General features: G+C 44.9%; 1 protein-coding gene across 1 annotated transcript in view; it reads right to left on the bottom strand.

The window, feature by feature from the left end:
• Positions 1-287: 287 nt before the first annotated feature.
• Positions 288-25,737, bottom strand: part of lrrc58b (leucine rich repeat containing 58b) — a 67,994-nt gene continuing 42,544 nt past the window's right edge. The window contains exons 2-4 of the mRNA XM_038801906.1: positions 8,830-8,958; positions 8,139-8,416; positions 288-2,211 (exon numbers count right to left, since the gene is read on the bottom strand). Coding sequence (XP_038657834.1) covers positions 2,018-2,211; positions 8,139-8,416; positions 8,830-8,958 — 601 coding nt within the window. The 3' untranslated portion in view covers positions 288-2,017. The remainder of the gene's footprint in view (positions 2,212-8,138; positions 8,417-8,829; positions 8,959-25,737) is intronic.

The following is a 25,737-nucleotide window of genomic DNA, read 5'->3' as shown; positions in this document are numbered from 1 at the left end:
GACTCCCAACCTCCCCAAAAGCAGTGGCGTGGCTGCAAAAGCCAATTTTTAAATTTATTTTCAAAAATATGGAGAAAAGACTTATCCATGTAGAATCTCTCTCTCTCTCTCGCTCTCTATTGGTCTTTCCAGGGAAAATCACATTGAGTGACTGTTTCCCACGCAGTGTGAACTTCTGACCCTATGGACTTCTGACCCATGTGAACCTGACAGCAGGGTTCCGAGGCCAGATGGAAAAATCCTCTTCTAACTCTGTTCAAAAACGAAAATCACCCACGCTATGAATATATCTGTAGTTAGTTACTTTGTTTATTGGTGTGTATTTTGAACCAAACAGAATAAATGAGTTTCTGACAACAGAAAAAAAGCTCCGAATCCCAAACAACACTGCCTTCAGTATTCAATCTCCTAAAATTCCCATCCTGTTATTAGCTTTGCACAAGTATCAACAAATTCACTTTCCATTAGAATGAGCTGTTCTTTAATCTCATTTGTACCATGTTTGGAGGAATTCCCTCACAGGACCCCATTCGTTCTTATAAGCAGCTAAATTCTGGCATTAGAAAATGAAAGACCAGCCCAGCTACAGACTAGAAGGCAGCCACCACCCCTCCCACCCCAACCCATTCATTTTAACAGCACTGGATTAAATTTAAAAACAAACTGTAAAGCTCAGAACACACCAAACACATTTTTGTAATTTATCAGAATTTCTACAAGATAATTTTGTATTTCACAGCAAAGGGCACTCTTCCAATGGTATTCAACACCAGGTTAAAGTCCAACAGGTTTGTTTGGAATCACTAGCTTTTGGAGTGCAGCTCCTTCATCAGGTGAATCAGCTGCCCTCAGGTAAAGGAAGGAGCTGCGCTCCGAAAGCTAGTGATTTGAAACAAACCTGTTGGACTTTAACCCGGTGTTGTAAGACTTCTTACTGTGCTCACCCCAGTCCAACGCCGGCATCTCCATATAATGGTATTCAAGTGATGGGGAGTGTGCCTCTAATCTCAATAACTGTTTCAGGTGGCTGATAGGCCTGTTAAAAACATCAATGTAATTCTTTGAATCTGTAAAACATTCCTGCCATCCCAAACTTACCTAAACTCTGAAGAATCCCAAATCCTTTCAAACCCCAAGTATGAATAATAAATCTTGTGACTAGAATTTTAAAATCGGAAAGGTGACCACTGTCCAATTCCTCTTAAGTAGTTTGTAGCTGTGTAACCATATCCTTAGCTCCAACGCCTTCACTGTAGGTGATTATCTACTTTATCACATTCCCTCTGATTCCATTTCTAACTTGGTTTCATTCCCTTTAATTTCATTAGTTATGCTCAAGTTTCACAGCTCTGAACAGCAACCTGAATGGTAACGTGGGATTGAAAGGGGGGGGGGGGGGGTTCGGTGCAGGGGCATCACTCCAAATATAGGAACTCTTCTCACTTATAATCTGCTACTCGCGTCAGAAAGCAGTTGTCAACTAGAATTCTCATAATCAACATGGTCTAACAATTCAAGCAGAGAACAAGACTCCCACTATTTAATCCAGCTGTCAAGTGCCTTCCTACTTGGCGTTTTTTAACTTTACATACAGAATACCCTTAAAAAAAAAACTTGTCTCATCAAATGCAAATATTAACCTTTCAAATGGAACAGATACAGATTTGGTAATTATTATACATTAAAGCAGTGCTTGGTACAATATTTTAAAAGTATGGTTATTCAAAATAGCTCTTTGCACATCCAATATTAATAAATACCAGACTACTTCACAGTTACTGGCATAAAAATATAGTGCTTTAGTACAAATATTTAAGAGTCCATGATAATACTCAAAGATTATGAACACTGTACAATCCATTATACACAAAAGCTGATATGAAGGTCTGAACATTACTGTAATAGCAGTAAGGATTGTAGTCAACAAGACCCTGGTTTGTTGGATTAGGTAAATTCAAGTGTTCCAGGACTACAGTGACCCAGTCTTTACAGTGGATTTGTTTACTTCCCCAAGCATTTAACCAAGGAGCACTTTTTGCATCCGGTGCCGTGGAACGTTGAATTCATCTTCAGAGTCACAGTCACTCTGTGAATTTGAGCTGCATGGTGAGAAACACTGTGGGGAGCACAGGTAGTGCATGAGCGGGAGGCGGTACTTGCCACAGAAGTCGACAAACTTGATATGACGAACACAAGAGTCAAAGTAAACTCCTAAGAAGTAGGAATAAAAAGCACAGTATAATTGAAGTCAAACAATGTTTATTTCTGCCACTCACCCACCCACAGAGATCTCACTTTCTTCTATCGCCGGTGATACCTGTAAGATTTGTAAACTTCTATACGCCCACTGAGAATTCGACCCTGAAACTGACTGATTCAAGACTCTTTACGTTAGTCTTATCTTCTTCATCACTTGAGGTGCAGTAGATATTAAATAAAGCAAGTGAGCTGAAGATTCAGCGGGTTTCCAATCTACATGAGAATCTAATGCTAGAGCTCCCTGTGGTTTAAACAATACACTAACTATAAGACTCTGGTCCACATCACTGGATACCCTGGATTGGAAGTCACCTTCCAAGCACACAAATCTTTTATCAGAACCTACATTTGAAGACCTTGCTTAAACATGTGGCCCATAGGGTGACACAGTGGCACAGTGGTTAGCACTGCTACCTCACAACTCCAGGGACCCAGGTTCGATTCCGACCTTCAGTGATTGTGTGAAATTTGCATGTTCTCGCCCCTCTGCGTGGATTCCTCCAGGTGCTGCAGTTTCCTCCCACAGGCCAAAGAGGCGGATTGGCCATGTTCAATTGCCCCTTAGTATCCAACAGTTAGGTGGGGTTACAGGGTTAAGGAGGCTTGGTGCAGACTTGACGGGCAGAATGGCTTCCTCCTTCACTGAAATGATTCTACGATTTTGACCCTATGATATCCATTATATTGTCTGTTGAAAAGCTGATATTGACCCTGACATTTATGATGACAATTGCTAGAAATTATTACCTGCCAGCCAGGTATGTCAGCATGCAGCCTCGTGTCCAGGGACTCTGATTAATACTAAATTAGCTCGCAGAAAAAAACAAGTATTTCTGAAGCTCTGCCTGATGTTCCATGAAATACATTATATCTGTGCTGTGGTAATACTGGTGGAGGAGACCAGATGGACATGGGAGGAGGAGCTGGACATGGAGATAGGAGAAGGACTCTGGATCAAAGCACTCCACAGGATCAACTCCATCTCCTCTTGCACTGGTCTAAGCAGCTCATGCACAGAGCACACCTTACTAAGACACGTATGAGCGGGTGGTGGAGTATCGGAGGTGGAGGATAAGTGCGAGCGAGGTCAGGGGGCGCCAGCCAACTATACCCACATGTTATGGTCCTGCCCAGACTCGGAGTTCTGGATGGCCATTTACGAGGCCATGTCCAGGGTTGTAAGAGTCAAGATGGAGCTGTGCCCATCTGTGGCGGTCTTCGGGGTGTCAGAGCATCCAGAGCTCTGGAATGGGATGGGGGCGGGTGCCCTGGCCTTCGCCTCAGCAGGCGGAGACTTCTGTTAAGTTGGAAGTCGGCAGTGCCACCCAGGGCCTCAGAGTGGCTCTCAGAGCTGGCCATGTTTCTGAAACAAGAAAAGATAAAATTCGCAATACAGGAGTCCAAGGAGAGATTCCATGACACATGGAAGAAGTTCACAAACCTCTTTGCCGACCTGTTCGCAACTAGCAACTAAGCGTGTGGAGGGGGGCAGATATGAAAGGGGGTAGTAGGAAGGGGGGTTGGAATGGGGATTGTGTATAGCAGAGGTGAAATGGGATGGAAGGCCATTTGCAGGAGGAGACATGGATCCATCACACACATATCAAACCGGGAAGGCGGACCATCCTAACGTCTCTCGAGAACTCGGGGGGGGGGGGGGGGGGGTTGGAGAGAACATGACATCCCCCCTCCCCCCCCCCCCCAGCAAAACAAATGTAATTATATAATTTTTGGCATAATGCTAAATATGAAAGTTGTGTACAATTCCTATTAATAAAAGTTTAAAATTCCAATAAGAACACTTAAAAAAAATGTCTGATACACACTAATGTAAATAATGTAAGGAAATTATATGACTGGGACCATTGTCACAGACGCAGTGGCAAGTTGTGATACTTGTGTTGGTGCTGTTATTGTTTTGGTTACTATTATTGTTTTTATATTATTCTGCAAAGTTTTGATATGTGCGAAAAATCTGCTAAAAATATTTCAAAAAGAAAATACTGGTGGTAATGCATTCATACATTTTACAGTCAGCTATGCTGCTCACCATATCATTTGCAAGTGTTCTTTAAGTTTCAGCTGGCCAAGACAGACAGAATGTGACGTGTTGCCTCTCAGGTTGCTGCTTTAGGCAGCCATAGGTAGTTAAAACTAACCTCTAAATTTTCTATGGTACTTGAAAAACTAGAGAAATCAATGCATACTGCTCGGAATAGGAAACATAAAACAGGAATAGGTCATTTCGCGCCTCAGGGTTGTTCCATTATCCAAAAGTTGATTTACCCATAACCAATTTTAACCGCCTTTGCCCCTCCCTATCTTTGATGAACAAAATGTATTTGTCTCGGATTTAAATATAACAATTGATCGAGCATCAATTGATGTGTCCAAAGATGTACAGGTTAGGAGGATTGGCCATGCTAAATTGCTCCTTCGTGTCCAAAAAAGATGTGTAGATTAGGTCAAGGGGTTATTTGGATAAGGCAGGGTCGAAGCTTGGGCGGTGTTCTTTCACATAGTCTGCGCAGACTCTTTTAAAAAATTTTTTAAGTCCCCAATTATCTTTTCCAATTAAGGGGCAATTTAGCGTGGCCAATCCACCTATCCTGTACATCTTTGGGTTGTGGGGGTGAAACCCATGCAGACACGGGGAGAATATGCAAACTCCACACAGACAGTGATCCAGAGCCCGGTATTCGAACCTGGGTCCTCAGCACCGTGGACAGCAATGCTAACCACTGTGCCACAGTGCTGCCCTAGTCTGCACAGACTCGATGGCCGAATGGTGTGCTTCTGCACTGTAGATATTCTATATGTTTGGAAGAGAGTTCCAACCTTCTCCCACCCTCTGTGTATAAAAGTCTTTCTTACAGAACTGTTTTACTCCTGAAAGGTCTGCCTCTAATTTTTAGTTAATACCTCCTAGTTTCAGATTTCCCAAACCTGCAGAAATAGTTTCCCCTTATCTATCTTATTTGTTCCTTTAATAATCCTGAAAACTTCAATCAAGTCACTCTTTCAAAACTACAGGGAGAACAATCCTAAACAATTTAATCTCTCCTTGTAACTCCAATTTTAGGACTACTTACATGCCAAACAGCATGTGCAGCAAGTGATAGACAGAGAGAACCAATCCCACAACCAAAGTTCCTGCAGTTCTGCCACATCCAGTCGTGAATGGTGGTAGACTATTTAATAACTCACTGGAGGAGGAGGCTCCACAAATATTCCCCATCCCCAAAGATGGAGGCGCCCAGCACATCAGTGCATAAAACAAGGCTGAAGCATTTTCAGCCTTAATCAGCCAGAAGTGCCAAGTTGATGATCCATCCTGGCCTCCTCCGGAGGTCCCCAGCATCACTGATGTCAGTCTTCAGCCAATTTTATTCACGTCACCCGATATCAAAAAAATGTCTGAAGGCTGTGGATACTGCAGAAGCTATAGGTCCTGACAATATTCTGGCAAATGTACTGAAGACTTGTGCTCCAGCCCTAGCCAAGCTGTTCCACAAAGCTACAACACTGGCATCTACCCAGCAATATGGAAAATTGTCCAAGTATGTCCTGTGCACAAAAAGCTGTTCAAATCAAACCGGCCAATTACCATCCCATCAGTGTACTCTTGATCATCAGTAAAGTCATGGAAGGTGTCATCAACAGAGCTATCAAGTGGCACTTGCTTAGCAATAATCTGCTCACTGATGCTCAGTTTGGGTTCCCCCAGGATCACTCTGCTCCTGACCTCATCACAGCCTTGGTGCAAACAGGGACAGAAGAGCTGAAATCCAGAAATGAGGTGAGAGTGACTGTTCTTGACATCAACGCTGCATTTGATTGAGTGTGGCATCAAGGAGCCCTGGCAAAACTGGGTCAATGGGGATAAGAAAAACTCTCACGCAAATGAAGGTGGTTGTGGTTATTGGAGGTCAATCATCTCAGTTACAGGACATCACTGCAGGTGTTCCTCAGGATAATGTCCCAAGCCTATATTCAGTTGCTTCATCAATAACCTCCCTTCCATCACAAAATCGAAGTGGGGATGTTTGCAGATGACTGCAAAAGTTCAGCACCATTCGCGACTCCTCAGATACTGAAGCAGTCCATGGACAATATCCAGGCTTGGGCTGACAATGGCAAGTAACATTTGTGCTGCACAAGTGCCAAGCAATGACCATCTCCAACAAGAGAGAATCTAATCATTGCTCCTTGACATTGAATCGAATTACAATCGCTGAATCCCCAACTATCAATATCCTGGGGGTTACCATTGACCAGAAACTGAACTGGACTAGCCATATAAATACTATGGCTAGCAGAGCAGATCAGAGGCTGGAATCCTATGGCGAGTAACACACTCCTAACTCCCCAAAGTCTGTCCACCATCTACAAAGCACAAGTCAGGAGGAGTGTGATGGAACACTCTCCACTTGCCTGGATGAGTGCAGCTCCAACAACACAACAACATTTGACACCATCCAGAACAAAGTAGTCTGCTTGACTGGTACCCCATCCACTAACTGTCACTCCCTCCACCACCTATGCAGAGTAGCAGCAGTGTGTACCATCTACTAGATTAAGTACAGGAACTCACCAAGCCTTTCCAGACAACACCTTCCAAACTAATGACCATCTAGAAAGACAAGGGCAGCAGATATCTGGGAACAGCACCAGCTGGAATCCCCCTCCAAGCCACTCTCCATCCTGACTTGGAAATATATCACTGTTCTTTCACTGTTGCTGGGTCAAAATCCTGAACTCTCTCCCTAACAGCACAGTGGGTGTATCGATACCACATGCACTGCAGCCGTTCAAGAAGGCAGCTCACCACCACCTTCTCATGCGCAATTAGGCATGGGCAATCAATGCTGGCCAGATCCCATGAATGGATTTTTAAAAACATGCATTTAACGAATTGAAACCTAAAGGGCGTGTGAGCCAAGGTTGGACAGCTCTTTTTCCAGCTGGCATCGATATGATGGGCTGAATTTTGAGATTTGCACATGTTGTCAAGGTGATAATAAGGAAACCTATACTATATTCTAAATAATGCTCTCTATGTTGGAGTACTGTGAACAGAGCCTGAATAACGATTCCATTTGTACGCTGACCATTCTCATCCCAACAGGAAAGCAGATAAATAAGTGCTGAAATATTTTAATAAATTCAACATGTGACTCCTGTGGGCAGCACGGTAGCATGGTGGTTAGCATAAATGCTTCACAGCTCCAGGGTCCCAGGTTCGGTTCCCGGCTGGGTCACTGTCTGTGCGGAGTCTGCACGTCCTCCCTGTGTGTGCGTGGGTTTCCTCCAGGTGCTCCGGTTTCCTCCCACAGTCCAAAGATGTGCAGGTTAGGTGGATTGGCCATGCTAAATTGCCCGTAGTGTCCTAAAAAAAAATTAAGGTTAAGGGGGGGTTGTTGGGTTACGGGTATAGGGTGGATACGTGGGTTTGAGTAGGGTGATCATTGCTCGGCACAACATCGAGGGCTGAAGGGCTTGTTCTGTGCTGTACTGTTCTATGTTCTATGTTCTATGTTCCTTTTCTCATGCTAGAGGCCAGATGAGCCTGCAGCATTAAGCAGATTCACAGAACAGGTAGGCCATTCAGCTTCCCAAACCTGTTCCGACACCAAATTAGATCGTAGCTGATTTGTGTCTAATCTCCGTCTACCTAGCTTGGTTCTATTACTCTTAATAGCCTTGCCTTACAAAAATCTATCAATCTCAGTTTTCAAAGTTTCCATTAACCTAGCCTCAATGATTTATTTCGGTGAGGTGGGAATAAATTTCCACTATCTATTGTGTGAAGAAGTGCTTGCAGGGAACAAATTGTGGGTTAAAAGATCGAACAAAAATCTAATGTACCACTTTCTTACCTGCACACTTGGGATTTGGGCATTTGCTGGCTGAATCCAAGTAGCTGACCAAGTTCCCAGGCATGTCTTTCAGTGTATAGCATAAGTTACGGGATTTCACGATGCGGCCAGCCAGCTCAAGTAACGATGGCGGAAAGTAGATTAGGTCTTTCACAAATCGCACAACAAGTGGGTTGCCACGTAGACTGAGTTCCTGCAGATGGACCAGGTTGAGGATCTCTCGAGGAAGGTATGTAAGTAGGTTATTGTGAAGACTGAGTGACCGTAGTGAGTTCAGCCTGAAACAGAAATAACAGCGCATTGAGTGATTTGTCAAGGCCAGTGGTTTAAAAAAAAACTTTCCCAGTGGAATAAACAGAAGGAAAAACTTTTTTTGTAGTTATTAAGTGAAAATGGGGCCCGTTAGCTCAGTTGGCTGGCATGGAGTTGAGAACAACGGCAACAGCGTGGATTCAATCCCCATTCCAGCTGTGGAAAAACTGGAAATCTGCTCCCGAAGGTGGCAGACATTGGCAAACACCACTGACAAAAGGTGCCACGTGAATGGCTCACGATGAAGCACCAGTAAGACAATGAGCCACGGACCCCCTTCAGGCAGAACATACATGAATGAATTAAACGAAACACAAATTACACACATTCTGCCCAGCTAAAACAACAATATTTTTATATGGTGCCTTTGTTAACTTACTGTGCAAGCTGTGGTGGGAGTCCCTGGATTCGGTTGTCACACAGTCCCAGATAGCTGAGGTACGGCAGGTTAGCGAGTTCTGGAGGGATGGATATAATTCCATTCCCACCTAGATACAACAACTCTAAGCTGTGGAGGGGGAAGAAAGAAACAATGTTAACAATTATTACAGCTATATGAACAATTTTAAAAGTTTTAATTTGCATTAACCAGTGGAGAATTACAGTAGGATTAGTGGAGACACTTTGCAAAATATCATTGTTTTTCCACCTGTCCAAGAATGCTTTCTCGCCCCAAAGCAATTGAAACGGAATGGTAAAAATGTTCCCAGAGGCACCTGGTCCTTGGTAGTGGACTGGTTGGAGAGTCATTGCATTTTTTTATGGATAGATCTGATGTTTGTAATAGTGTCCAGATTATACATGAAGTGTCCATAAGAATATCAGAAGTTGGAGCTGGAGTAAGCCATTTGCCGTTTTGAGCCTGCTCCACCAGTCAACAAGATCATAGCTGATTTCCTACCTGAACTCCACATTCCTGCACTATCCCCATATCCCTTAATTCCCTTTGCGCTCAAAACTCTATCAACTTCTGTCTTGAATACATTCAACAATTGAGCAGCCACAGCCCTCTGGGGTAGAGAATTCCAAAGATTCACAACCCTGTGAATGAAGGAATTTCTCCTCACCCGAATTTCTCTTCACCTCAGACTAAATGTTTGACCTTTAATAAGACTGTGACCCAGGGCATTCTGGAGTCCCCACCTAGGAGAAACATTTTCTCAGCATCTACCCTGTTAAGCCCTTGAAGAACTATAAATGTTCCAATAGATCATATTTCGTTCTTCAAAACTCCAGGTAATATAAGTCTAGAAAATTAAATCCCTTCTCATTGATCAGATGACTGAACCCAAGAACTAGTCTACTAAACCCCTGTGGTATACACTCTTGGGCAAGTATGTCTCCCCTTATGTAAGGAGACCAAAACTGCACATGGTAGTACTGATGTGGTCTCACCAATTCTCTGTATAATTGTACTAAGACTTCTTTAGTCTTACATTCAAATCCCTCTGAGTGTAAGACAAAAGCTGACATATAATTTGCCTTCCTAATTGCTTGCCTGTCTGTTAACTGTCTGATTTATAAAGAAGGACACTCAGATCCCTCTGAATGAAAAAATGTCCCCATCTCTCCTCATTCAAAATGCTTTTTCATTTTTCCTATCAAAGCCGATAACCTCCCACTGTCGTGTTGTATCCCATCTACCAGGTTTTTCCCCACCCACCCAACATCTCTGCAGTCTTACTTTCTGTCTTAACTTTGTATGACCAGCAAACGTGGCTACTTTGTACTCAGTCTCCTCATTAAAAAGTCATTCATATAAAGTGTAGCCAGCTGAAGTTCAAGAACTGATCCATGTGGTACCCCAGGAGTTACAGCTGGTCAACCTGGAAATGTCCAGATCATTCCTATTCTCTTTTCTCTCCATTAACCAATCCATAGTCCATTTTAATATGCAACCCAATCCCATGAGTCCTAATTTTATGAAATAAAAACTTGATTGTTGCCTTAGCATATGCTTTTTGAAAATCCAAATACAGTACATCCACCGGTTCCCCTCATCCATCTTACCATTTACAGCCTCAAAAACTTACAGATTCACCGAAAAACATTTTTATTTCATATCTGTGTTGACTCTGCTTAATCATATTATTTTCTAAATGCTTCGTTATAACAACCCTAATTATACTGCCATTTTTCAACTACTGCTGTTATGTTAAATGGCCTGTAGATCCACAATTTGTTTTTAACTCATTTCTTAAATTGTTGAGTTACCTTTGTCACTTTCCAATCCTTGGGAACTGTTCTAGAATCTTACAAAATTCTGGAAAATCAAAAACAACACATTCGCTATCTCTGTAGCCTATTCTTTTTTTTAAAAACTCTTGGATGTAGCTCATATGGCCCAGGGGATTTATTAATGCCACCTAGTCCTATTAATTTCTCCAGTACTATTTTGTTACTTGCATCAATTTTTAAAAATGTTCCTTACTCTTGCTAGACCGTTGGTTCCTCATTATTTGAAAATGAAATGAAATGAAAATCGCTTATTGTCACAAGTAGGCTTCAAATGAAGTTACTGTGAAAAGCCCCCAGTCGCCACATTCTGGCGCCTGTTTGGGGAGGCTGGTATTGGAATTTAACCCACGCTGCTGGCCTTGTTCTGCTTTACAAGTCAGCTATTTAGCCCTGTGCTAAGCCAAGCCCATATTTCCTGATATTTGTGTCTTCCACAGTGAAGACTATTAGAAAGGTAGTTTGGCGTTTTAGGGAGCGGTCTAGAGACTTGCATGGTTAAACATAAACCATTTATTGGTAATCTTTAACTCTGCACATTTTCAAGGTACTGCTGTGCATGGTTGCTGTCTCCATGCCATCTCCTTCCAGACTCTACTCCACAGACCGTCTCCCATCGTGTGACTCTCTACATCCCTATGTGGGCATTACTGTTCTCAGTCCCACATTAACCCGTACTCTGGTGAACACCCTTATCCCACAAAGACAGGTACAAAGTATTTATTTAATATTTTGGTCATGTCTTTAAAACCCCAAGTGTTTAGTAACCACTCTTAGTTCAGTTGCATAGTTGTTTTTTAAAATAAATTTAGAATACCCAATTCATTTTGCCAATTAAGGGGCAATTTAGCATGGCCAATCCACCTACCCTGCTCATCTTTGGGTTGTGGGGGCGAAACCCACGCAAACACGGGGAGAATGTGCAAACTCCACACGGACAGTGACTCAGTGCGCCAGATACCATCCTGCTAAGACTTTACTTCTGGCACACACTCCTGTCCATGTTAATGTAGAATAAACAGATCGTGAAATCAGTGTGTTCCAGTGGTGCTATTTCTCAAAGCTCCAGCACACATGCCTCATACTGCACAGCTGAACAAACATTCTGCGCAGGAAGGAACCTTCCTCCCACCATCAACACTATTAAAAGTACGGCCTCAACCGGGATCTTAGATTCATGTGTCACTACATTTAACCCCCCACCATCTGGCCTGAGCTTGCAAAATTCTACCACCTGTCCTGACTTGAAACAATTCACACCTCTTTAACCTGTGATTATCCCTCTCTCCAGACACACCGTCTGGACCTGTAAAGACTTAATTCCCTGCAAAGACTTGCATTTAAAGTATCATCTTGCGTCACTGGCTTTGTCGATATATGCTGTGTAACCTACCTCTTCACTCACCTGATGAAGGAGCTACATTCCGAAAGCTCGTGATTCCAAATAAACCTGTTAGACTTTAACCTGGTGTTATAAGACTTCTTACTATTAAAAGAGCTCAACAGCTGTTTTCTGGTTAGCTGTTGATTGGTTTCCACTGGCTATTACTGAGTTTTAAGTTTTGAAGTTTGGACTTCAGTTGCCATAGCCCAAGAGGAGTGGTGTGGTAGGTGCTGAAGGCCTTAGTGTGACTTCAAGGATTCACTTGCTCCAACACACTGTTGCAGAAGTTTACATCCTCCTTGGTCTGCAGCACGCAGCATGTCTAATCCCCTTAGAATCTTATAAGTTTCTAGGAGATCCCCTCTCACTCTTCTAAACTCCAATGAATATAATGCTAATTGACTTGGTCTCTCTTCACATGACAGTCCCGCCATCCCAGCAATCAGCCTGGTTAACCTTCGCTGCACTCTCTCCATAGCAAGAATATCCTTCTTCAGATAAGGACACCAAAACTGCACACAATACTCTAAGTGTGGTCTCATCAATGCCATATACAATTGCAGTAAAACATCCCTATTCCTATACTCAAATCCTCTTGCTATGAAGATCATCATACCATTTGCCTTCTTTACTGCCTGATGTACCTGCGCGCTTACTTTCAATCGAACAATAGAACATAACAGCGCAGTACAGGCCCTTTGGCCCTCGATGTTGCGCCGACCTGTGAAACCAATCTAAAGCCCATCTACACTATTCCATTATCATCTATATGTTTATCCAATGACCATTTAAATGCCTTTAATGCTGGCGAGCCCACTACTGTGACAGGCAGGGCATTCCACGCCCTTACTACTCTCTGAGTAAAGAACCTACCTCTGACATCTGTCCTATATCTATCTCCTCTCAATTTAAAGCTATGTCCCCTTAGCCATCACCATCCGAGGAAAAAGGCTCTCACTGTCCACCCTATCTAATCCTCTGATCATCTTGTATGCCTCTATTAAGTCACCTCTTAACCTGCTTCTCTCTAACGAAAACAGCCTCAAGTCCCTCAGCTTTTCCTCATAAGATCTTCCCTCCATACCAGGCAACATCCTGCCTCTATTAAGTCACCTCTTAACCTTCTTCTCTCTAACGGAAACAGCCACAAGTCCCTCAGCCTTTCCTAATAAGATCTTCCCTCCAGGCCTGGCAATATCCTGGTAAATCTCCTCTGCACCCTTTCCAATGCTTCCACATCCTTCCTATAATGAGGCGACCAGAACTGCACGCAATACTCCAAATGTGGCCGCACCAGAGATTTGTACAGCTGCAACATGACCTCATGGCTCCGAAACTCAATCTCTCTACCAATAAAAGCTAACACACTGTACGCCTTCCTAACAACCCTATCAACCTGGGTGGCAGCTTTCAGTGACTGATGCCCGAGGACACCAAGGTCCTCGTGCATCAGTGGTCTTCCTATTTTTACTACCAAAGCGAATAACCTCACATTTATCCACATTATACTGCATATGCCATGCATATGCCCACTAACTCAGCCTATCTAAATCCCCCTGAAGCAGCTCTCCTCACAGGTCACCCTCCCATCCAACTTTGTATCATCTGCAAATATGGAGATAATACATTTAGTTCCCTTGTCCAAGTCATACATATATAAAATAAACAGTTGGGGTCCCAGCACAGATCCCTGTGGTATCCTACTAATCACTGCCTGCCAATCTGAAAAATACCTACTTATTCCAACTTTTTGCTTCCTGTCTGCAAACCATCTTTCTATCCATCTTAAGACACTACCAGCAATCCCATTTCATTTTTCATTTTCATTTTTTCATTTCATGCACTTTACGTTTACATAGTAATCAGCTTTGAGACCTTGTCGAAAGTCTTCTGACAATCTAAATAAATCACATCCACTGGTTCTCCCTAGTCAACTCTACGAGTTACATCTTCAAATAATTTCAGTAAATTTGTCAAGAATGATTTCCCATTTGTAAATCCATGCTGACTTTGTGTAATTATACCACTGCTTTCCAAATGTTGCGCAATGAAATCCTTAATAATGGACTCTAGCAACTTCCCTACTACCAACGTTAGGCTTAATGGCCTATAGTTCCCTGTATTCTCTCTACCTCCCTTTTTGAATAACAGGGTTATATTACCTACCCTCCCATCTGTGGGAACCATTCCAGAGTCCAAATACTTTGGAAAATGACCACCAGTGGATCTACTATTTATTTTAAATTTTAAATACCCAATTCATTTTTTTTCCAATAAAGGGGCAACTTAGCGTGGCTAATCCACCTACCCTGCATAGGTGTGGGGGTGAGACCCACGCGGCCACAGGGAGAATGTGCAAACTCCACATGAACAGTAACCCGGAGCTCGGATCGAACTGGGTCCTTAGTGCCATGAGGGAGGAGTGCTAACCACTCGACCCCTGTGCTGCCTGGATCTACGATTTAGAACATAGAACATAGAACAGTACAGCACAGAACAGGCCCTTCGGCCCTCGATGTTGTGCCGAACAATGATCACCCTACTTAAACCCACGTAACCCGTATACCCATAACCCAACAATTAACCTTACACTACGGGCAATTTAGCATGGCCAATCCACCTAACCCGCACATCTTTGGACTGTGGGAGGAAACCGGAGCACCCGGAGGAAACCCACGCACACACGGGGAGGACGTGCAGACTCCACACAGACAGTGACCCAGCCGGGAATCGAACCTGGGACCCTGGAGCTGTGAAGCATTGATGCTAACCACCATGCTACCGTGAGGCCCCTAGGGCCATTTCCTTAAGGGCTCTACTGTGAAGATTATCAGGCCCTGGAGGGTTGTCCGCCTTCAATCTCATTAATTTCCCCATTTTTCCATTTCTTTACTAATATTAATTTCCTTCAGCTCCTCACTGAAACTTGTGTTTCTCAGAACTTTTGGTACATCATTCATGTCTTCTTTGCAAACACAGAAGCAAAGTATGAATTTAGTTCCTCAGCCATTTCTTTGTTCCCTGTTACGAATTCCCCCCTTTTATGACTGTAAGGGGCCTAAATTAGTTTTTAATCAATCTTTTTCTCGCTATATACCTATCGAAACTTTTACAGTCAGTTTTTATGTTCCCCGCTAGCTTATTTCCATAGTGTAATTTCTCTTTCTTAATCCCTTGGTTTGCCTTTGCTGAATTTTAAACTGTTCCCAATCATCAGGTCTTTTTTTGCTTTTTCCTGTTATTTTGTATGCCTCTTCTTTGAATCTAATACTATCTCTAATTTCCCTTGTAAACCCAGTTCCCTTTCTACGCTTGCTCAAATAGGAATAAACAACTTTTGGAATTCGCCTGTTCATTCTTTGAATGCCTGCCATTGCCTATCCACTGTCCTTCCTTTCCCAGCCCATCGGGTGGGATACAGCACGCAAATGTCAGGCGAGATTCGGCATCCAAATGTTGGGTGGGATACAGCACCAAAATGCTGGGTGCCTTCTGCTCGTACTGCAATGGATCCATGACATCAGCTATCAGATGCTGCATCATGGACTAGTTCTTGATAACCATGCTGAAGAGGACCGGCTCCAAGCTCTGCACATAGCCCTGTCTTCTTGAATTGCTACAGATACACCCACAGTGCTATTAGGATACAGAAGCCAAATATCAAGTTGGTGCCGGAGTCCTCCATTCTCCCTGACATTGACTGCAGGCATTCCAGCAAGTGTTCCCAATGCCCCAAGAATGTCATTGTGTGTTCCCATCTGCCATCTGTAAGCTGTCTCACTGTGCTCATCTGAGTCCTCTGCAGTAGAACCTGTGTGACCACGACGTCAAGCGAGCTAGCACCTGCATGGTCTAACCTGGCCACAGGCCACTCATGTCCTGTGTTTCAACACATGTTGATCCCACCCCTACATTATCCTCTACAGAGTCTGTATCCAAGCTGGTGACTGCGAATGTGAGAATGAACTACTGTGATAGATGTATGCTTACATCGTGCTAATTGCAAATCAGAAAAAGCTGTCAGATGAGGGAGAAGTGGGATGAGAGATGGAGGATTTGGTAGAAGCAGCTTTGATATTTCGGCCGGCTTATGGCTTTAGGCTTTAGGCTAATTAAGTAGCACTAGCCTCACATCAAATTGGACCCCACACTGGGTGTGTGCAGCCATTAAACAACACATTTATGGGCTGCAAGCCACTATCATTAACGCGCAGCATGGTGTTTGCATGATGCCTGCATTAGAAGTAACAGGCATGGGCTAATAATGTATCACAATCCCAGTGTTGGTTCCTATGAAACCATCGCAAGTTCCCTGATTAATATCCTCTATTTTGTCAAATTAAATTGCTGCAAAGTCCATAGAGCCATTTCATCAACGTTAAAAGGTGCTCTCTACATACATGTTTTATTGTTGTTATACAGTTTAAAAGAACAGAGCAATATGGAAAGCAGAAATTAGTTTTTGGAGCATTAGAGTTTCTCTGCAGAGCAGGTTAAGAGGTTGTCGTTAAGAATGGAGGTGCTCAGCATTTAGAGAAATTCAGAATGGAAAAAGCGGACGGAAGTATATGGCAGTAATGTGAACCAAGCTAATATTTTTATTACAGATGATTGAAAAGTAAGCTCCATTGTAATATTGAAGCATCGGTACTGTAAAGGGCTGATTATGCTGTGGCACACTTCCAATGGGGAGCGCCAACATAGAAATAGTGATATCGAGCCCTACCTCCAAAGAATCACACAGGGAGCCTGGCCTTGTAAAATAATCACAACATTTTATGCAAAAAAGTACAATCAAATACTTTTTATAGATTAGCAACAGACTTTGGATCTCAGTTGCCAATGCACACTGAACATGAAGGTCACGCTGACTTGCTGTCAGTCGCACTTTGTTTATGTATTGCCTAGTTTTGCAGCCTACTTCTGACTTGATAAGACACCACTACGTGGATGTGCAAAGGTCTACTCCCATTTGACCAATGGAACTGAAACACACTCAATATGGCCTTTTACTGCTAGGTTTGACATTAAACTAGGATTTAATGGGCTGCTTCAAGGACATCTCAGACCCTTTTTGAGTTGTATCTGGACCTAACTCTAGAATTAGAGTGTGTGCTTTTCGCTGACAAGGTGACAGCAAAACCGTCCCCGTAATGAAACCCAAATAAGTGGGGAAAATAAGCAACAAATGCTGCAAATACTACAGCTGACATTGCAGTAAACCATACGTAAGATATGGCTTGGACATCAACCACAAGCAGTAATTTACATAATATGGTGAAGAACCAGGTTTGTGTTCTTTTGTGATACTTTGCATGGTAGCATAGAATAAAAGGTGATAGGGAAAGCAATAGCAGCTTTAAATCTGAATGAAAACTGACACACAACTGACCAACAAACCAAAACACAAACGGGCAAATCCACAAACGGCATGGAAATGAGATGGTACGAATTCACAACAGAAAACAAAATTTGAAATCCAGTCATGGAATGTAGCACCTATGTGCCAAAATACACATACGTCTGGACACAAAACTGCAAAATCCTAACCTTTGGATAATTAAACACAAACTTTGAGACTTAACAGACACAAAACAATGAAAACGATTAACCGTAGAATGCGAAGCAAAATTATAACAGCACATCCAGCCAGTCCACAAGTACCTTTTCATCAAGATTAGACAGTTAGTTTGCTGTAAAATATGTCATAATGTCAATTCAAATGTTCTCAAAAACACTGAGTAAAGAAAATTACAACAGATTTTCAGTGGCGACATGTAGGAGGAGGTTGTGTATTAGGTAGCTCCTGCCAGGGTACTTGTTCTTTTGGCCCTTTTCGCCTGGTTCCCGGGGTTCTGGTGGAGAATCTGTTTCTATAAGAAAGTAGAGGGGTCCTAGAGGAGATGTATCTCAAAAGACTTCCCAACTAAGAAATCTGCAGCTGGAAATCCTTCTCTGGTTTGGAAGCTTTGCGCGAGCCTCAGCGGGGAAGATGACGGTAGAAGGTCAGGCAGCCATAGCCACCCTGAACACGGCAGATATGCTAATGGGGCATTGGCCATCGAGTTCAAAATACAGTTTGCGAAGCATTTCGAGAGACAATGCAGGGTGATGCTCGAACCTCTGCATAAGTCGATTGAAGAGGTGCTGAGTCCTGCTCGTGAGAAATTGGAGAGGACTTTGGGGGTTGTAAAGAAACATGGTGAGGTGTTGAAAGGGGTGGAGGAGGCTTTGTCAAGGCACAGGGACCAAATCGCCTCGTTGGAGGCCAAGGTCTCAGAGGTGTGACAAAGAACAAGAACCTGAGGGTGAAGGTCAATGAGAACTGGAGAATCGGTCGAGGAGACAAAACCTCAGGGTCTTTGGGGTGTCAGAGGAGATGGAGGGCCTGAAATCAACTGTGTGTGTTTGTCAGATGTTGGGTAAGATGGTGGGGGAAAGGGTACTGGCATCCCCTCCAGAACTGGATAGGGCCCATCGAGCACTCCGGTAGAAGCCTTGGGCAAATGAGCCACCAAGAGCGTTGATAGCCAGATTTCACAGCTTCCAGGAGAAGGAGCAGGTCCTGATGTGGGCCAAGGAGAATCGTTACCCGAGATGGGAAGCAAGCCATGATAGAATATATCTGGATCTAGGTGCGGAACTGGCAAAGAAGGCCAAAGCGGCATTATACAAGAGTGGAGTGAGATTTGAAGTGGTGTACCCTGCGAGGCTACGTTTTACCTTTGGGTCAAAGGACCATTACTTCAGAGGAGACTGAAGCGTTTGCTACAGAGCACAGGTTGGGTCAAATTAAACGGGCTCTGTGTGGACCTGTTATGGTTGTTTACAGGAAGGTTTTTTTGGGGTATTTGGTACTCTGTATTGTGTAGGTATTTGTGGTTATTTTGTTTTATTGTGGGTTGGGATGGTGTTGTTTTGTACCAGTTGTGTGATGTGAGATGTGAGGATAACTGTTTTGTGGGATATTGTTTCAGGCAATATTTCTCATCTCCGATCCTGTGCCCAAGTTCTGACATCGACGTCAAAAGCGGCACGAGCCACTCCGGCATCAACGGGCCTCCAGGCCCCAGGTATTCACCTTTTCCTAGGGGGCTAGTACGGAGCCGGACTGGTATCCGCTGCTCCGGCGTACCATGGTCGGCGCGGGCCCGCGCATGCGCACCATGGCTGCCGCGAGTCCATGCATGCGCGCCACGGCCAGCGCAAGTCTGCGCATGTGCGTGGGTTCCGGTCCCTGGGCAATATGGCGGAGATCAGTACATTATTAGTAAGGGATGAGTGACACTATGGGAAGAAAAATGGTTAATGGGAAGCAAAGCAGCAGGTTAGAACATGGGAAGGTGGGTTCAACTACATCAAAAAAGATAAAGGGAAGAAGGACTCAGGGGATGTTATCAATGGAGGTGTTAGGATTCAAAAAGAAGGTATCAAACTAGCATTAAGGCACTTCACCTGAATGCTCATAGCATTCAAAACAAGATAAACGAGTTGACGGCACAAATCATCGCAAATGACTATTTAGCGGCCATTTCAGAGACATGGGGCGGGATTCTCCGACCCCCCCCCGCCGGGTCGGAGAATCACCGGGGGGCAGCGTGAATCCCGCCCCCGCCATATTCTCCAGCACCGGAGATTCGGCGGGGGCGGGAATCATGGCGCGCCGGTTGGCGGCCGCTCACAGCGGCCCCCCCCGGCGATTCTCCGACCCGCGATGGACCGAAGTCCCGCTGGTTCTTTGCCAGTCCTGCTAGCGTAGATCAGACTAGGTCCCTTACCGGCAGGACCTGGTGGCGTGGTGGGCTCCAGGGTCCTGGGGAAGGCGTGGGGCAATCTGGCCCCGGGGAGTGTCCCGACGATGGCCTGGCCCGCGATCGGGGCCCACTGATCCACGGGCAGGCCTATGCCATACGGGCACTCTTTTCCTACACGTCGGCCGTGTCAGCCTCTGCGAACGGGTAGGTGAACCCCTCCCCTGCGCATGCGCGGGGATGACATCAGCAGCCACTGGCGCTCCCGCTCTTGCGCGGATCCGCGCCTGCCAGTGGAGTCCCTTTGGCCCCGGCTGGCGCACGCCAAAGGCCTTCTACGCCAGCCGGCGGGGCGCAAGCCACTCTGACGCCAGCCTAGCCCCTGAAGGTGCAGAGGATTCTGCACCTTTGGGGCAGGCCGACGCCAGAGTTGTTCATGCCATTCCGTCCCGCCGGGGCCCCCCGTCCCGCCGGGTACGGGAGAATCCCGCCCATGGTTGCAGGATAGGAGTTAAATATCCAGCGCTTTCAAACTATTCAGAAGAATAGGCAGGAAGGGTGTAGCATTGATATTTAAGGATGACATCATGGCAGTTGTGAGAGACGAGAAATTTTCGATAGAGAAAAAGGTTATATCCATTTGGCTGGAAATTAGAAACAGTAAGGAGAAAAGATCATGGATAGGCATAGTCTACAGGCCACCAAATAATAACATCACGGGGGGACGGCAATAAACAAATGAATAACTGATGCATGTAAAAATGGTATGGCAATTATCAAGGGGGATTTTAATCTACATGTCAATTGGTCAAACTGATCATTGGGATTGGCGGATTTGGGGTTTTGTCGGTGCATGTCCAAGGCCATTGCTAAGTATGTGAAATTCAATAAGAATGATTCGGTCTCACCCTCCATGCTTTGGGAGGCCTTGAAGATGGTGATTAGAGGAGCGATCACATCCTACAAGGTGCGTAAGGAGAGTGAGGAAAAGGCGGAACAGCAGAGGTTGGTTGATGAGATCTTGGAGATGGACAGCGGGTACTCATGTAACCCGACCCCCGGAGCTCCTGGTGAGCAGGAAAAAGCTGCAGACACAATTTGATCTGTTGTCTGCAGAGAAAGCGGTGAGACAATTCTGGTGCTAAAGGGGGATCTTTTATGAGTATCGAGAGAAGGCCAGCCGTCTGTTAGCTCATTAGCTGAGGTGGTAGGCAGCATCCCAGGAGATTATTCAGGTTAGGGATGTGAGTGGGAGTTTGGTTTCTGCCCCAGATTAAGTTAATACGGCATTTGAGGCTTGTTCGGAGCCCTCCGTGTGGGGGGGTAATCATGTTGAATTTTTTAGGCAGATTGGAATTTCTGGTGTTAGTGGATGAGATACAGGAAGAGTTGGAGGCTCTGTTGGGCCCCGAGGAGAATTTGACTGGTATTGGGCAGATGCAAATGGCCTGGTCCTGATGGGTTTCCAGTCAAATTTTATAAGAAGTTTGCAAATCAGTTAGTTCCATTGTTGGCAGACATGGTCAACGACTCTCTGTCTGGGGGTCCCTGCCTGCTACAGTATCGCAAGCCTCCATTTGTTGAAAAAAGATAATTACCTCATGGAGCGTGGGTTATACCAGCCTATCTTGCTGCTAAATGAGGATGAAAGCTATCGGCTAAGCTATTGGCAGTAAGGCTGGAGCCCTGTCTTCCTGAGGTGATTATGGAGGATTAGACAGGCTTTGTCAAGGGGCAGCAATTGTCAGCCAATATCCAGAGGCTGTTGAATGTGGTTCCCTCCCAGTCGAAGGAGCCAGCACTGGAGGCGCTCGCGTCTTTGGATGTTGAGACTGCATTCGACGGGATGGAGTGGAGATACCTGTTCCAAGTCCTGGAGAGGTTTGGTCTCGGGCCAAAATCGATTCCATGGGTACAGCTGTTATATAGGCCGCCCTTGGCAAGTGTTTGTGCTGATACCCTGAGTTCAGGGTACTTTCAATTGAAAAGGGGGGCCAGACAGGGATGTACGATGTCTCCCCACTTCTTTGCGTTAATGATTGAGCCCTTAGCTATAGTGTTGAGGCCTTCGGCTAAGTGTGAGAGTGTAAAGAGGGGAAGGGTGGAGCACGGGTTGTCCCTTTATGCTGATGATCTGCTACTTTACTTTACAGACCTGGTCCCCAATATAGGTGATTTAACGGAGCTTTTGCGGAGGTTTGGTTCATTTCCGGGCGACAAGTTAAATTTGGAAAAGAGTGAATGTTTTCCAGTTAACCCCTTGGGGAGGGGAGCCAACTTAGGGGTATTGCCTTTTCATTTGGTCAGCTCGGGCTTCAGGTATTTGGGAGTCCGGGTGGTCCACGATAGGGCCCGGTTGCATAAATTAAATTTTGCAAGTCTGGTGGACAAGGTTAAGCCTAATCTACAAAAATGGGACAATCTTCCTCTGTCCCTGGAGGGCAGAGTCCAATTTATCAAAATTAATATTCTTCCAAAGTTTGTGTTTTTATTAAAACGTATTCCTATTTTCCTCCCTAAAGCTTTTTTTGGGAGGGTCAATAGGTTGATTTCATCTTTTATATGGGTGGGCAAAACTCTGAGGATTCTTAGAGTGATTATTCAAAGGGATAGACAGCCGGGGGAATCTAGCATTGCTGAATTTGCTTTATTATTATTACTGGGCGGCTAATGCTGAGAAGGTGCTGGGGTGGTGCAGTGACCCAGATCCCTGTGGGGACAGATAGAGGTGAGGCTGTGTAAGGGCCCAGCCTTGGTACGTTGGTAATGGCCTCAATTCCGTTTTCTCCAGCCACATACTCCTCGAACCTGGTGGTCGTATTGAGGATATGGGGACAATTCAGGCAGCATCTTAACCTAGGAGCCGCAGCGTGGCTGGCCCCTATCTGTGCCAGTTTTATTTGGCCTGTTGAGTTTGGGCGCAATGTTCGGCTGTGGGAAGGGAAGGAGCTGGATACATTTGGGGATCTGTTAACAGAGGGACCGTTTGCCAGCTTGGAGGAACTGACGACAAATTGAGCTGTGTGTGTTTTTGTTCAGGTACCGCCAGATAAGGAATTTTGTGCAGGTGGCCTTCCCAACATTTCCTGAGGCACCACAGGCGCATCTGTTGGAAAGGATAGTTTCGCTGGTGGGGTCGGAAGAGGGGAGCACATCTCGTATTGGTGGGCAAAATGTGCCTAAGGACTCAGGTTTGGCGGATGGAGTGAAGGCGAAGTGGGAGACAGAGCTGGGCCTATAGTAGATGAGGAGGTGTGGAGTGAGGCCTTTCACAGGGCAAACTCCATGTCTTCATGTGCGTGGGCCTGATCCAGTTTAAGGTGAGGCACAGGGCGTACCTAACTAAAACTAGGTTGAGTGTTTTTTTTCCTGAGGAAAAGATCGGTGGGGGGCTGGCCAATCACACATATGTTCTGGTCATGCCCTAAATTGTAAGCTTTTGGGTCTCCTTCAACACCGTGTCGATGATTCTGAATATTGAGAAGAAATCTTGTCCTTTAGTGGCCATTTTTGGGGTGTTGGACTCGCGAGGGCTGCAGACGAGAGTGAAGACAAATGTCCTTGCTGATTGCCCGGAGGCCAACAGAACTCGTTAGTACTTTGACCAGTGTTTAAAGGGCAGTTTACACTATTACTAAGTTTAAGTAACACACAGAAGTACTTTTAACATAGATCCATATTTAAAGGCGACTGGTTAGCAACAACTGAAGAAGTCAAATTAAATTTTTGTTTTTGGTAAAAAAATTACAACTGGAATCTTACCAATATTATGCAGCTTAAATTCTGCTCTCTGATTTTCTGTGATATTGCCCATACTTTATGAATTGTCTTCCAATGTGGTACATGTAGTTCCATGTTTAAACAAAACACATACTACAATGAGTATGTCTCACTTTAATCAAAGGAACATGGGCCAATATGTTTGCTGATGACGCCTCGGTCTGCAGCTGACACACAAAACTTAACAGTGGCTGAAGAACCTTTTTTTAAAAATGGCATTAAACATGCAAATGTTTCCTTGGCAATTACTGGGAAGTGAAATTCTTTAACAATCTTTCCAATAGAATGAAGGCAGCAAATCAGTGTACTGCCTAACACTCCAGTTGGTCCAGGTGAGAGACATGGGACGGGATTCTCCCCTACCCGGCGGGGCGGGGGGTCCCGGCGGCGGAAGAGAAAGAGTGCCCGCCCGCCGATCGGTGGGCCTGGCCACCGTGGGGGCACCCACCAGGGTCTGATCGCCCCGCGCCCGCCCCCCCAGGACCCCGGGGGCCCGCTCGCGCCGCCGATCCCGCCGCCACCAGAGGTGGTTCAAACCTTGGCGGTGGGAGAGGCCTCCCAGCGGCGGGACTTCGGCCCATCGCGGGCCGGAGAATCGCCGCAGGGGGCTCGCCGCTCGACGTGGCGCGATTCCCGCCCCCGCCAATTCCTGGGTGGCGGAGAATTTCTGCTACGGCGGGGGCGGGGTTTTCGGCGGCCCCAGGCAATTCTCCGACCCTGCGCGGGGTCAGAGAATTTCGCCCCTTAAGAAGTTCACTGTTAACAACACAAAATAATTATTTTTAACTTCAACATTTGGAGCCTCCTAGTATCAGTTAACGTTTCAAGGAATTGGGTGGCTGAATTCAGTGGGTCACCAGCAGCTGTTAAGGCAAATGTTGCCACGGGTGCCAGGAGCCAAATGAGTTTGCAGCGTTAGACACGCCAGAAGCACTGGGCATGAGCCCAATTAGCTCCTGTATTTTCCAATTCTACCAACTGCTCTTTCCAAAGTCAGACAGTGTCTGGAAATATTCAACTCGGCATAAACATATTCAAAAGACACAAAAGGATCTTATCTGTTCTATTTAAGAGAGACACAAGCTTTAAAAAGCAGTACATCACATTCCCTGCTGTATCAAATCAGCCAACATCATCATCATCACAAGGTTTCTCCCCAAACACAGCCTTGAGTTTTGTTCAAGACATTCTCAACTCCATTCCAATCACAACAGATTAATCTTGTTCCCTCTTATAAAAACTAGGAGCCGAAGTAGACCGTCCAGCCCTTCGAGCCTGCTCCGCCATTCTATAAGATCATGGTTGATCTTTGTGGTCTCAGAACCACTTACCCGCATTCTCGCCATATCCCGTAATTCCTTTATTTTTCAAAAAAACATCTACCCTATCTTTAAATATATTCTATGAAGTAGTGTCTACTACTCCTTTCGGTAGGGAATTCCATACTTTAACCACCCTCTGAGTGAAGAAGTTCCTCCTTGATTCAGTCCTAAATCTGCTCCCCCTAATCTTGAGGCTATGCCCTCTTGTCCTACTTTCACCTACCAGTGGAAACATCCTTTCTACTTCTATTTTATCCATTCTCTTCAAAATTGTATATGTTTCTATTAGATCCCCCCTCAACCTTCTGAATTCCAGTGAATATAATCCCAATCAACTCAGCCTCTCCTCATACGATAACCCCCTCAACTCCGGAATCAGCCTAGTGAACCTCCTCTGCACCCCCTCTAGTGCTAGCACATCCTTTCTCAAGTGTGGAGACCAAAACTGCACACAGTACTCCAGGTGTGGCCTCACCAGCACCTTGTACAACTGCAACATTATCTCTCTACTTTTAAACTCAATCCTCTTCGCAATGAAGGACAAAATTCCATTTGCCTTCCTAATTACTTGTTGCACCTGCAGACCAACCTTCTGTGACTCATGCACAAGTACACCCAGGTCCCTCTGCATAGCAGCATGCTGCAGCTTTTTACCATTTAAGTAATAATCCGTTCTATTGTTACTCCTACCAAAATGAACGACTTCACACTTATTGACATTATACTCCATCTGCCATACCTTTGCCCATTCACTCAATGTGTCAATGTTCCTCTGTAAGGTTTTACAGTCCTCAGTACACTTTGCTCTGCCACAC

The sequence above is a fragment of the Scyliorhinus canicula genome, chromosome 7, assembly GCF_902713615.1.
Source record: "Scyliorhinus canicula chromosome 7, sScyCan1.1, whole genome shotgun sequence".
In the NCBI taxonomy this organism is placed as follows: domain Eukaryota; kingdom Metazoa; phylum Chordata; class Chondrichthyes; order Carcharhiniformes; family Scyliorhinidae; genus Scyliorhinus; species Scyliorhinus canicula.
Note: the sequence above shows the minus strand (reverse complement) of the source record. Positions and strands in the feature narration are given on the sequence as shown.